The following is a 15,067-nucleotide window of genomic DNA, read 5'->3' as shown; positions in this document are numbered from 1 at the left end:
CATGCATATTTGATATGAATGTAAAAGGTCAATTTTGTTGACGGAGAAGCCGAAAGGAGAAGAGGACAAAACCGGACTCCGGACACAACGCGGTGGATGGGCCTCAATCGGCGTGCCCCTCATATTCTATTCTTTCCCACTCAAACAAACACGTTTTGTTGACTAATTCACCAACCCAACAAATCCAAACCCTACCCAAACCATCTTCAGCCATGAGTGTGTAAATTGTACATCCTCTGGGCTCTGCTTCAGTGGGCTCGCTCACATTCTTCTTCTCATTTGCATTGCCTAAGCCCCAACTCCTCGGCCTAGTTTTGCAGCCTTGAAGGGAAATGCCCATTGCTAAATGGGCTGATAGATCAAAGCCCAACCAAAAAGGATATAAAATACCAATGCCCACCGATGCGGTCAATGCGAAGCTAAACCCTTTCCCTTCCCTTTCAAGCCCTAGAAACTACCATCTTTCCCTCCGAGGGCTGACCAGAAGGGGAAGATGATCATCCCAGTGCGTTGCTTCACCTGCGGAAAGGTAAGCCATGGACAACTATATTCAAATTTTAATTTTAACCATCTTCTCAGAATTGCGTATTCATGTTTCCTCTATCGTTAAACGTGCGACTGGTTTCGGTTTGCTGCATACGAGATCACAAAGTTTTCAATTTAGTATCGACTCTTGCAGTGACGCAGTTTTTAATCTTTTTTTCAGGTGATTGGAAACAAATGGGATCATTACCTCGATCTTCTGCAGGCGGACTATTCAGAAGGGTAAGGAAGTAACACGTTCGTTCTTCTCCTTCTTTTCCCCTTTCATACTTCTTGTCATCACACGTGTCTGGTTTTTAAATTTATCTCTTGAATTCATTCTTGATTTTTGAACGTTGCACTTGCTAGTGGACGAAAGTATACCCTTTTGGGGATGCTAATGCTTTTCTTTTTCCTGTATTAGGGATGCGCTTGATGCCCTGGGCTTGGTTCGCTACTGCTGTAGGCGAATGCTCATGACTCATGTTGACCTTATTGAGAAGCTTCTTAATTACAATAGTAATCCCTCTTTCTTTTCTCTATGTTCGTGCACGAGTTGTTAAATTTGCAATGTACAATCTTTTGCCTACTGCCCTTTCACACTTGAATTGCTGTTGTTTTCAGCTCTGGATAAGTCTGATCCCAGTTAGGCGGGGGACAAGTTTGCTGCTTATTCAGTCCAGCAGTGATTCATGTTTTTACCGTGTTCGCGTCCAGTTAAGAGAGAAAAGAACTATGGAAAGAATAATTACAGGACCAGAGTTCAGCTAATGTCTTGGAGTTCGGTTATTTAATCTTCTATTCTATGTGTTTATTAGTTTTTAGGAGTTATTTATCAGTTGAGTTGGTTAGAAAAAACGGATGTAGTCTGTCTATATCTGCATTATTGCATCTACAATCCTATTAATACAACTATCAGCTGTTTTTGCTACGCCATTTGTTCTAAATGCTTATAGTTTTTGGTTTCTGAATGTCGATTAGCTGATGAGGCATAAAAGATGGTTTGTTATCTTCCCACGTGCTCATAAGCTTTAGTTTGACCTGCATATTGTTTCCTTCATTCATTTGATAGGGGAATTTATTTTTCCTCAAGCTTTTCACTCCAAAACCTTTTAAGGGAAGTCTATAGGAAAGGGAAAGCCCAAAAAAAGACCATTATCTACTGGTTGGTTTGGGCCTGTACAATTTGAACTTTTTCTTTGATCTTCAACATATTTTGCAGACTGTTCAGACCTATGAAAGTGGTTTGCAAAGTGCGATTTAGTCTTACAGCTATATTTTACATTTTGTTAGAAATTATTTGATCTTCGCCAATGACATCCTTTGTGGGTGATAACCTGTGTCAATAGTTTGAATGTCCAGTACTAAAACTAAGGACTTGGTTTGTAATTGTTTTTAGGGCAGGGTCGTTGCTCCTCAGAATAGAATTTTGTGATAGCATGAATAGAAGAGAAGTACTGTGGAATGAATATAGTGGTAAGTACACTGAGTAATATCAGATCACTACAAACTCAAATTCAGTCAAATTGATGTAATAAATGGTTGCTCATCCTTCAAATCACGATCAAGGCTTTGAAGGGACTATATTCTTTCACAACACAAGGAAGTTGAGGATTGGAAACATGAACTTGAAGGATTGTCACAGCGCAAATCACTCCCATCCCATTTCTCCGCGTGTATGTTGAATATGGAGACAACGTGGGCAACGACTAGACACTAAAAACTTATCCATCCCCAGGCTCACCTTTGAAATGGGTTTCCAATTTCTCTCAATGTTGTTGTGACCATTCATTTTGAAGGCAGCTGATCTTAAATAATGGGATCAATCAACCATCAATGCGTAGCTGTAATTTGAATGCCACTTGGGAGACAGTATATGAACTTAAAGAGGGTGTTAAATTATTGGGGCCAAAGGGGTGGAGAGATTTGCGTTGTTCCTTTTTTATCTCTTTCATTTGGATCGGGTGTACCCATCATTTGGATTGCTTCTCCTGTTTCCGCCCTTCACTCGGATATCTGTGGATAATATAATATGGTCTTCTCGCCTCTTACTTATTCTCTTGTCATAAAAAGCTCACAAATATCATCTACTCCTCTTTGGCGCTTGTGAAGCTTTCGCTCCTTTCTCATCTCCTATTCTCTCTGGATTCAACATCATCTCCCTTGAATGTACTTATATTCTATTGGTTTTGTCCAATTCCTATACAGAGATTTAAAGGTATTATGTACCCTTACAGCCACCAGTTTCTTCCCTGTTTTCATTGCCACCCCCAGGCCTATATCCGGATGGTACTGCCTCTCTCTCTCGCTCTCTCTCGCTCTCTCCATTGGATTGGATATATATGTATAATTATACAAAAGTAAGTTGGTAATGAGTATAATTTTGAATATTGCAGGTCCAACACCTGATAGAGAGATGCTTGCTGCTTCATATGAGTCGAGATGAGTGCGTGAAGGCATTGGCGCACCATGCAAACATTCGCCCTCTCATAACACATACAGGTCCATAATACTCTTTTAACTTTCTTCGTTTAAATCAAATTAATTGAGGTTTTGGGGTTTGTGTTTTGTGTTTTGTGGTTGCGCCTCACAGTGTGGAAAGAGCTTCAGAAAGAGAACCCCGAATTCTTCCGGGCATATTTCCGCACTATTTCTCGCCATCCATTCCTCAGTATGTTCCTTCCCTTCCTACCTCCAAAAAATTATTCAAAAAATCTTTCCTTAAACTCCTCAGTCTGGCATATAACATCATGAGAACCTCTAATAACCAAAATAGGCATATGTTTTGTTCTTAAAACATTCCACTTTTTATGCTATCATTAACAACTGTTAGTGTAAAGTAAGAGAACAGGTTTAAACCTACTTCTTTGATCATTGAATAAATACTGGATGAGTTTAAGTGATCCCAAATTTGGACCCATGTACAGCCAAATTCACGAGGAGGAGTGTGTCCAGAATCATGAGAAGGCAATATCAGTGGAGGTGACCCATTTCAAAAATGGAATGTTTCAATCACGGATTGTTCTATAGTTCAACTAGTTGAGATGTATGTAGATTAGGTAGTAGGTCTGGAGAGTGTGATGGTTGTTATCACAAAGGCGTGCATATGGTCCAAGGCATTGTTGCAGAAGCAAGGAGAGAGGTGGAGCATTTTATGTGGACTGCCTCCGCCTAAGAGGAACTCCACCCCCCAAACAACTTTCTGATTTTGATCAATAAGCCTTTAGTAATTGAATAATACTTATTTTTCTGAAATAAATAGAGCATTGGTTGGCAAAGGACAAAATAGAAGCCTTTTAATTAATAAACTCACCAGTTGTCAAGCTTTTTAATTAATGCCCTCATTAATAGAGTCAGCCTCATCAACATCACTCAAAATAAGGCTTAATGCCCACTTTTAAGAGTCTACACATTTTCAAGATTAAGGCTGTTCATATTTTCTATTTTTAAAATACAATAAAATAAAATAAACCAAATTATTGGAGTGTTGAGAAGGAACGTAATTGCATAGAGAAGTATGTGGAGCTGGGATTCACATTTTAAGCAGCGCCTTATTATTGGTTTATTAAAGTGGGTATCCAAATGAGGAGGTGATGTATGATGGAGAAGGTGGATGTAATCTCTAAGCCTGCCTTCATATATTGAAAGCTAAAACACACACACACATGTAGACATGAAATGAAATTAGAAGCATTACAATTTAACGATATGAAGACATGTTGAGTGAGGGGTTTGAATTAGTTTTGGTGGAAAGGGCAGAGACCCATCTGAATCTGAATCTCAATCTCAGTGGTATCCATTCAATTGCTGAAAACAGAGAGAATTGCAAGTAATTACTCATAAATTCTTAATTAAGTGCGACTCCATTTCAGGACGTGGTCGTTGGCTTTCCTTTCTTTATGACCCAACTTTTCCAACTCTTCCTCTACGCAAATGGTAAACACTTTTCCCTTTCTCTTCATTACTCAACATAAATGTTTTGTCTACTCATATATAATCTGTGTTTAAATAATCACGTACCCTACCCCATTTCATTAACTCCCTCATTCGCTGTATTATTTACCTGATTAAGCTCTTTCCCTTCCGCCCGCTCCCCTCTCCCCTCTCCCCTCTCCCCTCTCCCCTCTCCCCTCACATTACGTTTCTCTTCCTCCCCACGTGATCTCCTTCGCCATTGACTGGAGGGAGATGAGCCCACTGCATGCAACAACCAAACCAATTCTCAAACATTAATTAATTAATCAACAAACAAACAATGCTTCTTTCTTACATTCTTTGCCGCTGTCTTGAATGCCTCCTTATGCGCCATTCCCGGGTTCTCCGCTTTCAGCCTCCGAATCTCCTCCCTGCGTTGGTTGCACGCACCATATGCATGAAATACCATTCTTTTTTTCCTTATCAATACTATTATTATTATTGTTATCTTACTTGATGAATTGGTTATAAGCTGACGGGGCTCGCTGTTTCTTCTCCGGGGCTAATAATTATCAGAGGCCACAATCAAAAGCCAGATAAAATTCAAATAATAATGATAATACTATATTGTCCATGGAGGCGTACGCTTGTTAACAACTGGAGTGGGTGGAATGATGATGGCATCGTCATCATCGTCTTCGTGATTTTGGATAATGTTGTGGTACGAGGTTAGGAGGTCGGACGTGTTGTTGAGGTTGTCCAAGCACAAGTGTTTCTGGACGTTCAAGTCTTGGAAAGGCTCCTTTGGCTGTCAATTTTGAATGATTAAGAACATGTTTTTGGAGGGAAACCAAATGAAATGAAGAGGGTACCAACCAAGTTGTGAGAGAGGGAAGTGAGAAGATCAAAAGGGATAAAAGAGGGCTTGGCCATGTTGACGGAGAGGAGGCCAGTGCAGTTGCCGCATCTTACGCTCACCACCATCGACAAGTTGCTGTATGGCACATTTACCTGTTTGTATAATACAATACTATTGTTAATTCAACACTTCCAAACAAAACTACAATATATAATTTTATTGTAATATGATCCTACCAACAATATGGTGCTACAAAGACCACATTGCACATAGCGAATCTGTTCAGAGGGGTCGGGCAGGAGCTGTTCCAGTGTGGACGACATATCAACGCCTTGTTGTGTACAAACTACAAACAATTGATAAAAGAGAGATGAGGAGCTTTGAGTATGTCTGTGACACAACGGCAACTCCAATTTATAGCTGATTTCGGTGGACGCATTATTATTTCATCATTCTCAAATAGTTTACTGCCCTTTCAATTAATGAACTCATTGTGTCGTTTTCTCACTAAGATTCTTTTATCATTTAATTCTATATTTATTTTAAATATGTTTTCAACCCTCAACTAGCTGCCCCATGGACAGGGAGGAACCACAGGTTATGTCCATAACTCTTAATATATCACTAAAATTTAACATATATTATCGATAGAGAGGTTGGTAAGCTAAATTATATATTTTAGATATAAATAAGGTTAAATTCGCTTTTAAAAATTTTAAATTGGTGAAAAGAGCTAGATACCGTTGACTTCGTATTAGAATTTGGGCTGGGCTTCTTTTTTAATTTTGTTCAAACCCAAATGACGTGTGATTGGGCTTGTAAGTTGTGCAAGCCCAAAGCATTGAAGTATGTGTTTCTCCGGATTCAGTCCAGCAGCTTAAGAAATTGGTTATTTTGGAAACCACCGTGCCCTTCACTTCGAACACAAAGTGTGCAACAGAACGTGGTCAATATCCATTTTCTTCTCAACCGTCTGAAGGCAGCGTGGGTGAAATTTCTGGGTTTTTTTGGTGCGAGAGTTTCTGAGTGTTGGAGTCGTCCCCAACTCTTTGAATTGTACTCTGTTCTAGAGATTGAAGTTAATAGAGGATTGTTTTCACTTTGCTCAGAGGGTGTAGACCTCATTTGGATTGATATGGTTTTAACTTTTAAGAGTGATGAACTAAAATTTGGGTTAACCATTAGAGCTCCTATAGACTAATAAGAGGCCCAAGACCTGGTTCCGACCATGAGGACAGACTCGTTACTGGGAGAAACAAATTTGACGTAATTTCGGCACTAATTTGAGAACATAACACTTCATAACATCTCTGAGTAAAAACAACCAAACAATCAGAAATTGAAAGATGCTTCAAATATATGAACCAAATCTTGAGCATCCAGCGTCTCCAAATGTAACACAGTTCATGAAAATAGATCAATTTGATCATTTGAAATCCTAGTATTGTCCCGAAAAAATGATTATCATAACAAGCAATTTCTATCAAAATGTAGACATAAAATAGACCTAATCGCCGCCGGGCTTCTGATATACGTAAGTCAAACCACACTTGCCACAGTAATGACGATCAAAATGATTGGCCATAAAGGTACCAGCTCCGCATTCAGCGTTAGGGCACTCTTTCCTAAGCCTCTGAACCTTTCCAGAATCGTCGACCTTGTAAAACTGAAGAACGGCGAGCTTGACCTTCTTCTTCTTGTGCTTAATCTTCTTAGGCTTGGTGTAGGTCTTCTTCTTACGCTTCTTAGCACCACCACGGAGCCTTAACACAAGATGGAGCGTGGACTCCTTCTGGATGTTGTAGTCGGCAAGAGTTCGACCATCCTCCAGCTGCTTACCGGCAAATATGAGACGCTGCTGGCCCGGCGGTATTCCCTCCTTGTCCTGAATCTTTGCCTTGACATTGTCGATGGTATCAGAACTCTCGACCTCGAGAGTTATGGTCTTCCCGGTAAGCGTCTTGACAAAGATCTGCATATTGTTGCAGTCGCAGGCAATTAGCGAGGCGACGAGGGGAAATTGAGAGATTAGGGCTAAATCTGATGCGAAATCTTTATATACCGGAATTAGGTTTGTTGGGCGGGTTTTCGGGAATGGGTCAGGAAGCGGTTGGGTTGATCAGCATTTAATTGGGTTCATGGATGTAGCAGGCTGGGCTTTATGGCCCAAAGTATTCAGGCCCGTTTCATCACTTTGATAACTTTGCAAAATAACGCATTAAATATTTGAAGCTTGAAATTGAAACAATATGGTTTATTATAATTTTGGTGGTACACGTGGCAGCTAGATTGACCATAAGTCTGTCCAGAAAAATTCCCAAAAAGTCGCACATAAACCAATCCGTTCCTTACGGCTCTACCCGAGTCTGCTCCTCCCGCGATCCCGCGGTAAGAGAAGGAAGGAAGGCCCCATTGCTGCACTTATTCCTGCACCTGCGGAGTTCTTCTACCTAACACAGTTTCTCTACCTAACACAGTTTCTCTGTACAGCTTTTAACTCTCCTTTCTCTCAAATCATCGAAGGAAGCAAAGCATCTCCCTCTTTATTGAACTCTCTGTTCCCTTCCCTTTCATTTGCAGACCGTAAGCCCCACGCCTTCCTTTTTTATTGGTACGAATACTTTGCTGGTCTTCTTGCCTTTCTAGTTTTGTAATGATCGCCTCTGTTTCGATTCAATTGGAGCAATCTAAAGTAAAGAATTAGGGAATCCCTCTCCCCCTATTTCCCTTTTCTGTGGACTTCTAATGATTGTGATATTTCTTGTTGGATATATGAGTTTAAACCATACTTCTTGGTGTTGTTTATTGAGTTTCAAGTCATTCTTTTGTGGTTGTTTTTTCTTTCATGCACATGGATTCGCTTCGTTCTAATCTTTCCGTTTTCCCATTACAATGGTGAAAAAAACTCAATTGTTCAGAAAAGATCTGTTGTTATGCTCACAAAAATCATTTTCGATGACTGGAGTTGATTTTATAGTCGTTGTTCCTCCTTGTTTGAACCTGAATTTGTCTTCCACACACGGTCATTGGGATCCATCTTACTTTCTTCGTTCCCTGCTCTAATTTTTTTTTTTTTTTTTTTGTTCTGTCTGAACCATTGATTTATAACTGTTTTCTTCAAGTTTAGACTATCTTTTCAGAGACAGCTACAATAATTGAATCGGATTTTCTGTATCGTGTACAATTAACCCATCATGAGTTTCTTAGCAGAATTTTCAGATCATACCTGGAAGCCTGTCATGACTACTGATACTAATACTAATACTTTAAGTTATTGGTTGAACTGGAGGTTCTTTTTATGTGCTGTCTTTCTATCAACCGCTATGGTAGTGGCATCCTTATTAATATGGAAATATGAAGGCTTCAAAAGACCCAAATCTGGGTCGAGAGATGATTCACAAGATTCAGCAGGGTCATTGTATGAAGATGAACTCTGGCGGCCGTGTCTGAAAGGAATTCATCCAGCTTGGCTGCTAGCTTACAGAATGCTTGCTTTTGCTGTGCTTTTCGGATTGATATTAGGTGACGCTGTTGTTGTTGGAGGCAGGATATTCTTATTTTATACTCAGTAAGTCATTTATACATCTCGTATTCTGGTACCATTCTTAACTGAATAGTATATTAAATGAGGACACCAGTATTAGGAACTATGAACCTCCACAATGGTGTGATATTGTCCACTTTGAGTATTAGCTCTCGTAGCTTTGCTCTTGGTTTTTCAAAATGCCTCGTAGCAATGGAGATAGTGTTCCTTACTTATAAATTCATAATCTTCCTCTTAATTAGCCAATGTGGGACTACTCCTCTCAATAATTCTCAACTACCCGTGCTTTGTCAAACAATCTTGTTCTTCTCATTATTCCCATGCATGTCAAGCTTGTTCTTCTCATCTTACATCAATATATTTAATGAAATTTACAATCATTGATTTAGATGGTATCCTTCTGATGTCTGTCTCGTATATTGCCAGAGAGGTTGCAAATTTATGTAGTTGACTATACGTAATAATCAACCTGCCATCTCAGGTCATCATATTTAATCAATTGATCATCTTGAATGTACAGAAAAAAAGTTACGAACTATTTTGACAACATAGGAAATGAAGTTAAACCATAGACTAACATATTATTTCGTGCAGGTGGACGTTCACATTGGTCACGCTCTACTTTGGGGTATGCTTTATAACTTTGAAAGCTACATTTCTGCTGGAAAATCCTGTTATACTTCCCTCACATTTAGTAGACACAAAGCAGGATGGTGCATACGTATGTTATATGCTTGGGACTTTGAAACTAGCCCTGTGCATAACATAACTACCATATCTAAAATAGTGATCCATCGTTTGATATATGTTGCACCATCTTATTATATATGAAAATCCTTTTGGTTGTTGAGGACTAGAGTAATCAGGAAAACAACCCTTAACATTCAATGAATTATTAAAATTCCATGGCCTAGTTTCCCTTTATCTGCAGGTTATTAACTAAGCTCAAATATTGTCATCTTGTAGCTTGCAACTTCATTCTCCATTTATGGTTGTTATAATAGTGGCAGCTCAGCCGAGCGTACAAGTTTAGATGCAGAGCGAGGCACTTATGTGCCGCCGACTCTTGGTGGGGAGAATCCTGATATGGCCAATACAGCCAAGAGTTTGAACTCCCCTGAAGATCTTCATGAACGCAAAGCTGCTGGTGTGGGTGGATATGCATTTCAAATTATTTTTCAGGTGATTATTTTGCTCCTAAAACTTAGCAGAAACAGCTTTTATGTTGAAATTTATGGATATACACAGGTTGGCAAAGTCTCGTACGTGCTATTAGTTTAACCTTTATTATTATTATCATCTTTCTCTTACATATAGAGAAGACAAAGTGGGTGCCCTGATGGTTCTTGCTCTCCGTTTTTTTTTTTTTTCTAGACATCTGCAGGTGCTGTAGTACTCACAGACATAGTATTTTGGTTCATTCTTTATCCATATCTTCTATCTCGAGGACGTGGGCTAAGTTTTGTAAGTATTTGTTTCTCTGTCCGACCTCTTGATCTGGCTTGTAGAAAGTCATTTATAGTGCTTATTTGAATTGGGTGGGGGAGATGCATTTTGTTTTGTTTGATTGATGTTGTGATATATTCACTGTTTGGCCACAGTTCGTTGTTACCATGCACTCGGTAAATGCTGTTTGTCTTCTTGGCGAAACAATCTTGAATGATTTGGTACGTTTGGATACTTCCTTCAATAGTCTTCTCTTTTGATACTCCATTGAGGTTGGATGATGATTTAAGGCTCTGCTTTGAACTGCAGCGATATCCACTCTTCCGGATTGGATATTTTGTATTGTGGACAGGGACGTTTGTCATTTTTCAATGGATCCTCCACGCTTTTGTTTCAATGCCGTAACTTTCCACTCCGCTCTAACATAATTTCCTGCAAAGATTCTACATGTTTTGATTTATTTTTACCTGCTTCATTGCAGGTGGCCTTATCCATTTCTTGATTTGTCACCCCCATCTGCTCCCTTATGGTAAGTATGAGTCTCTGCCTCTGACTCCAATGTCTTTGTACTTTTAGTAGTTAAGGCCATTCACTTTGCAGGTATGCTGGGGTTGGGTTGATGAATGTCCCTTGTTTTGGGGTCTTCGCTTTAGTGATCAAAATCAAGCAGTCTCTATTGCCAAAATTGTTCCCGTGAAACGCGAGATGATGATTGAAGCAGACGATCATCGAACCATGGGTTATGAAGCTTTGTTTTCCAGTGATCCCCATCATGTTTTGCTTCGAATTATCGAGCGAGGACGGTAATATTATACTCATACAACATACTGAGCGGCCAAACACGACAACGAAGTGCAAAAAAAACGCAGGCCTTGGATGGACTCATACTCTTAACAATGCTAGACGAAGGGTGCCAGCTTTTTTAGCCTATTTCATAGTTCAATAGAATCAAAACTCTTATCTTTTAGTTATAAATTGATTAAAAGCGGAGAGTATTGCAGAAAACAATAATTTTGGTTATATTTTTTTTATAAATCAAGGCAGAGACAGTCACCATGATATACGTTTTAATTCTCATGTAAATTCAAAACTTTTAGTAGTTCCAATTCTTCCGAAGGAGTAATAAATAGTATTAAAATTAAAATTAAATCAATTGTCCAACAATTAATTAACATTTAAGTAAGGTGAATGACTTTAGCCGTTACTAAAAACACATAATTAATTAAACCCTACCTAATTTTGTTGAAACAATGTGATTAAACAAATGCAAATGGCATTCAAGATGCAAACTCAAATTATTTATATGAAATTAACAAGTCGCGCGTTCAATGCCATTTAATATGACTATACTGTATGCATTTTTCTTAGACAAAATTATAATATATGCATTAATGTCAACTTAATAATGCTGAGAAATAATCAATGGAAATTTCATTTTTATAATGCACATTTTGCGACCGAGTCAGAAGTATTATAATAAATGGTCTTTCACCTCATTAAAACGTTGAAATTTTTTAAAACTAATATTTTTAACACTTTTTTTTTTCGATTTCTAAAAAAAAAAATATTACTTGAAAATTAACAAAACGAAAACACTGATTTTAATTGCTCTTTTTTACTCGAACGAAAACGACACCGTCACATGTTTCACGTTGAAGTCGCGGGACCGATGCGGAGGAGCACCACCGTTGGTTGCGAGTTGGGATTAAATTTCCTCAATTTTCGTTTTATTTTATTTATTATTAATGTAGTATGTATTTCTTTCCGGGAAAAAACCCCCCCACGAGTATCACGTGTCACACCACGTGATTCAATAAATTATATTACGGGTTCATTAAATAAATAAAATGCAATATAGAATAATGATGGATGAGAGTGAGCGGCAAAAGCGTCCACCCGTTAGTTGGGTGTTCTCATTGTCCTTCGCGTTCAAGCAATTCAGGTTCCCGCCGTTTGAAGCCATAGCTAACGAAACTACCCAACCAATTATTATTTTTTAATTGGTCAAATTTTAGAAAATTAATTTTAAAATGCTCTGCAACTATAAATACGACTGCCTTTTTAGAACAAACATTGTGCGGCAAATTACAGGCGGCCCCAATTTCGCAACTCTGATCCTTTCTCTACTTCTAATCCAAAGGTAACTAGATTTTCTCTTTGCTTTTTTTTCAATCCGCATTTCTGCATTTGAGTTCATTTCTCTGCAACCAACACTTGAAGGATCTGCTAGTGTGTCTTTGTTTTGATTATCCAATATGGAATGGAGTCAAGGATTCACTTCTTACCTTGGAAATGGTCTGATTGGAAGGTCTTCTCTGAGTGACTACAGGGTTTGAGAAATGGCTCGCAAGAAGATCAGAGAATACGATTCAAAGAAATTGTTGAAGGAGCACTTCAAACGGATCTCTGGTAGAGAACTGCCCATCCAATCCGCTCAAGTGAGTCAGTCCTGTTTCATTATTTTTCTAGACCTCAAAATTTTTAACAATTTTGTTCCTTGGCGTCGTCTTCACATTGTTGCATGTTGAGGTGTCTTATTCACTAGAAACAAGTGATTCAGTGAAGAATGTTTATCGTCTTTTCTTTTCTATTTTGTTACGCGTGAGTGCTGCGTGGAATCTTAGTTCCAATAACCCGAATCATCCTTTTTTCCCCTTTTAATGTTGTCTATGTTCGATTTTTTTTTTCTTTTCCGGCCTGAAATTTTCATCTGAACATTACCCAATCAGGGTTGATGTGAGTGTTATTCACCCGTCTGAATCCTTGGATTTGTTTTGATAAGAGGACTGCTTAAATAATCTATAGAATAAATCTTATCTTATCTAATGTTGCTATCCCTGTCTTTGCTCGAAGATCGACTCGAAATCATGAGAATGCATGATTCTGTCTCTTCATTTCCCCCTTTCTATGGCGATGTTGATTTTATAATGATTAAAATCTGACTCAGGTCACTGAATCAACTGATTTCAATGACCTTGTTGAGAGGGAACCTTGGCTTTCATCATCAAAATTGGTCGTGAAGCCCGATATGTTGTTTGGAAAGCGTGGGAAAAGTGGTTTAGTCGCCTTAAATCTTGATCTGGCTCAGGTTGCTGCATTTGTGAAAGAGCGCCTTGGCAAAGAGGTGTTGTATTATTTCCTTTTGTCTTCTTGAGCTATATGCTCATTATTATTGTCTGTTTTCTGTCGCCCATTTCATTTCCTCTCGCTCAGTGGTCCTTTTAATATGTTATTCTCTTTCATAACCAGGTATCAATGGGTGGATGTAAGGGACCTATCACAACATTTATTGTGGAACCCTTCATTCCGCACAAGGAAGAATACTATCTCAATATTGTCTCAGAGAGACTTGGGTGCAGCATTAGCTTTTCGGAGTGTGGAGGAATTGAAATCGAAGAAAACTGGGATAAGGTATTGCTGATGTTATTATTATTTTTTAAATTAAAAAGGTAACAATCTTTTGCATAAAAGTGCTCTTTCGGTTCAGGAATTACTCTTACTGTTGATTTCTCTCACCCCCAAATTTTACTAAGTTTCAGTGAAACACTCTTACATTCAGGTTAAAACCATATTTATCCCCACAGGAGTGTCTCTCACTTCAGAAACATGCGCTGAGCTGGTGGCAAGCCTTCCTTTGGAGGTAAGCTTACATCGATGAAAATTGTTTTTTCTCTGTTGATATTTATATATGGGCATCATATAGTACTCATGTCTACATAATTTGTGGAAGCCTTAAATCTGCTCTAAGACCTCTGATATACTATTCACTTATGGGGCTTTAATTTATCTGAAATGGTTATCTTGTCACGGGAAGTCGTGAAACCCCTTTGGAAGACCAGACAGTTGACATAAATTTATTTTCCAATCCAGGTCAAAGGAGAAATCGAGGATTTTATTAAGGCAGTTTATACCCTATTCCAAGGTATGTTATTTGTTAGGGATGTTAACTTAAATGTTAAATTATTGGTAGATTCAAAAACTGAAGTTGTTAGGTTAGTATTTGATATGTTCCAATATCACTGTTAGGCTGATCTGTCTTGCTATCAGTGTTAAGTCATCACCAGAGTGTAGTTTAGAAGTCCATTAGACTTAAAAATTTATGTAGTTTGGTTGAAGTAAATTTAATTCCTTAGTTTATTTTGTACGCGGATCACTTAATTTCAATTTATTGTGAGACAGATCTGGACTTTACTTTCTTGGAAATGAATCCTTTTGCGATTGTTGATGGGAAGCCATATCCTTTGGATATGAGAGGTGAACTAGATGATACTGCTGCTTTCAAGAACTTCAAGAAGTATGTCTAACGCCCTTAGTTATAACTGCATTTCATCCATTGCTTGTGCATCAAGTACAAGCCTAGCAAATTATATATTCTGATATATTTTTAACCTTATAGGTGGGGGAGTATTGAATTTCCTATGCCATTTGGTAGGGTTATGAGTCCTACTGAAAGCTTTATCCATGGTCTAGATGAAAAGGTAATGAACCTATCTGTCAAGTTTTTTCTTCATAGTTTTAATGCCCTTCTCCTTTAACATTTCTTCACCCTAGACGACTGATTTACATATATTCTTTTAGTCTGGAAATTCATGGAAAATGCTTCTTTGCATTCGAAAACCTTTTATTGGGTGAACAAGTAATGATATTTGGCCATTTTCTGTTTCGTTATACCAGTTGTCAGTGTGTTATTTGGGCATTTTTGTTCTTTTGTAATTCACGTTGAACTTAGTGCTCTTATTCTTGTATGCAAGTCAGTTTTTTTTTTTTTTTTTTTTTTTTTT

General features: G+C 38.3%; 6 protein-coding genes across 12 annotated transcripts in view; 4 read left to right on the top strand and 2 right to left on the bottom strand.

Annotated features, from left to right (window-relative positions):
• Positions 1 to 385: 385 nt before the first annotated feature.
• LOC111492503 (DNA-directed RNA polymerase subunit 10-like protein) lies at positions 386 to 1,453 on the top strand. Its single transcript, XM_023141860.1, has 4 exons — positions 386 to 529; positions 707 to 765; positions 947 to 1,041; positions 1,147 to 1,453. Exons 1-4 carry the CDS (start codon positions 494 to 496, stop codon positions 1,170 to 1,172), a joined length of 216 nt encoding a protein of 71 aa, XP_022997628.1. The 5' UTR covers positions 386 to 493; the 3' UTR covers positions 1,173 to 1,453.
• Positions 1,454 to 1,991: 538 nt separating this feature from the next.
• Positions 1,992 to 3,829, top strand: LOC111492501. Of its 2 annotated transcripts, XM_023141858.1 has the most exons (4): positions 2,379 to 2,811; positions 2,919 to 3,024; positions 3,116 to 3,193; positions 3,450 to 3,829. In XM_023141858.1, the coding sequence occupies exons 1-4, from the start codon at positions 2,746 to 2,748 to the stop codon at positions 3,506 to 3,508; spliced, it is 309 nt and encodes a 102-aa protein (XP_022997626.1). In that variant the 5' UTR covers positions 2,379 to 2,745; the 3' UTR covers positions 3,509 to 3,829. The 2 variants fall into 2 exon arrangements, with proteins under 2 accessions (XP_022997625.1, XP_022997626.1); XM_023141857.1 differs by lacking the exon at positions 3,450 to 3,829 and having other exon boundaries at positions 1,992 to 2,811; positions 3,116 to 3,443.
• A 367-nt stretch (positions 3,830 to 4,196) lies between these two features.
• On the bottom strand, positions 4,197 to 5,760 carry LOC111492500 (axial regulator YABBY 4-like). The gene is made up of 8 exons (XM_023141856.1): positions 5,533 to 5,760; positions 5,314 to 5,448; positions 5,083 to 5,245; positions 4,951 to 4,999; positions 4,793 to 4,868; positions 4,673 to 4,719; positions 4,586 to 4,612; positions 4,197 to 4,329 (listed from the first exon to the last, which is right to left on the bottom strand). The coding sequence occupies exons 1-8, from the start codon at positions 5,617 to 5,619 to the stop codon at positions 4,323 to 4,325; spliced, it is 591 nt and encodes a 196-aa protein (XP_022997624.1). The 5' UTR covers positions 5,620 to 5,760; the 3' UTR covers positions 4,197 to 4,322.
• An 866-nt stretch (positions 5,761 to 6,626) lies between these two features.
• Positions 6,627 to 7,332, bottom strand: LOC111492393 (ubiquitin-40S ribosomal protein S27a-like). Its single transcript, XM_023141716.1, has one exon. The coding sequence runs from the start codon at positions 7,272 to 7,274 to the stop codon at positions 6,804 to 6,806; it is 471 nt and encodes a 156-aa protein (XP_022997484.1). The 5' UTR covers positions 7,275 to 7,332; the 3' UTR covers positions 6,627 to 6,803.
• A 273-nt stretch (positions 7,333 to 7,605) lies between these two features.
• LOC111491994 lies at positions 7,606 to 11,359 on the top strand. 5 transcript variants are annotated; one of them, XM_023141113.1, is made up of 9 exons: positions 7,606 to 7,907; positions 8,507 to 8,864; positions 9,435 to 9,468; positions 9,807 to 10,022; positions 10,215 to 10,304; positions 10,442 to 10,507; positions 10,596 to 10,687; positions 10,768 to 10,815; positions 10,887 to 11,359. In XM_023141113.1, exons 2-9 carry the CDS (start codon positions 8,536 to 8,538, stop codon positions 10,981 to 10,983), a joined length of 972 nt encoding a protein of 323 aa, XP_022996881.1. In that variant the 5' UTR covers positions 7,606 to 7,907; positions 8,507 to 8,535; the 3' UTR covers positions 10,984 to 11,359. The 5 variants fall into 5 exon arrangements, with proteins under 5 accessions (XP_022996881.1, XP_022996880.1, XP_022996883.1 ...); XM_023141115.1 differs by having other exon boundaries at positions 7,616 to 7,879; XM_023141116.1 differs by having other exon boundaries at positions 7,616 to 7,879; positions 8,504 to 8,864.
• Positions 11,360 to 12,317: 958 nt separating this feature from the next.
• LOC111492005 (ATP-citrate synthase alpha chain protein 1-like) overlaps positions 12,318 to 15,067 on the top strand; it is a 5,006-nt gene continuing 2,256 nt past the window's right edge. The window contains exons 1-8 of one of the 2 annotated variants that reach the window (XM_023141145.1): positions 12,318 to 12,426; positions 12,616 to 12,724; positions 13,234 to 13,410; positions 13,536 to 13,697; positions 13,846 to 13,926; positions 14,157 to 14,208; positions 14,466 to 14,580; positions 14,683 to 14,764. In XM_023141145.1, coding sequence (XP_022996913.1) covers positions 12,626 to 12,724; positions 13,234 to 13,410; positions 13,536 to 13,697; positions 13,846 to 13,926; positions 14,157 to 14,208; positions 14,466 to 14,580; positions 14,683 to 14,764 — 768 coding nt within the window. In that variant the 5' untranslated portion in view covers positions 12,318 to 12,426; positions 12,616 to 12,625. Of the gene's footprint in view, positions 12,427 to 12,594; positions 12,725 to 13,233; positions 13,411 to 13,535; positions 13,698 to 13,845; positions 13,927 to 14,156; positions 14,209 to 14,465; positions 14,581 to 14,682; positions 14,765 to 15,067 lie in introns of both variants that reach the window. The other variant, XM_023141146.1, reaches the window with a different exon arrangement.

This window comes from Cucurbita maxima, unplaced genomic scaffold, assembly GCF_002738345.1.
Source record: "Cucurbita maxima cultivar Rimu unplaced genomic scaffold, Cmax_1.0 Cma_Scf00017, whole genome shotgun sequence".
Lineage (NCBI taxonomy): Eukaryota > Viridiplantae > Streptophyta > Magnoliopsida > Cucurbitales > Cucurbitaceae > Cucurbita > Cucurbita maxima.
The sequence above is the reverse complement of the archived record's forward strand: the minus strand, read 5'-3'. Positions and strand labels throughout refer to the sequence as shown.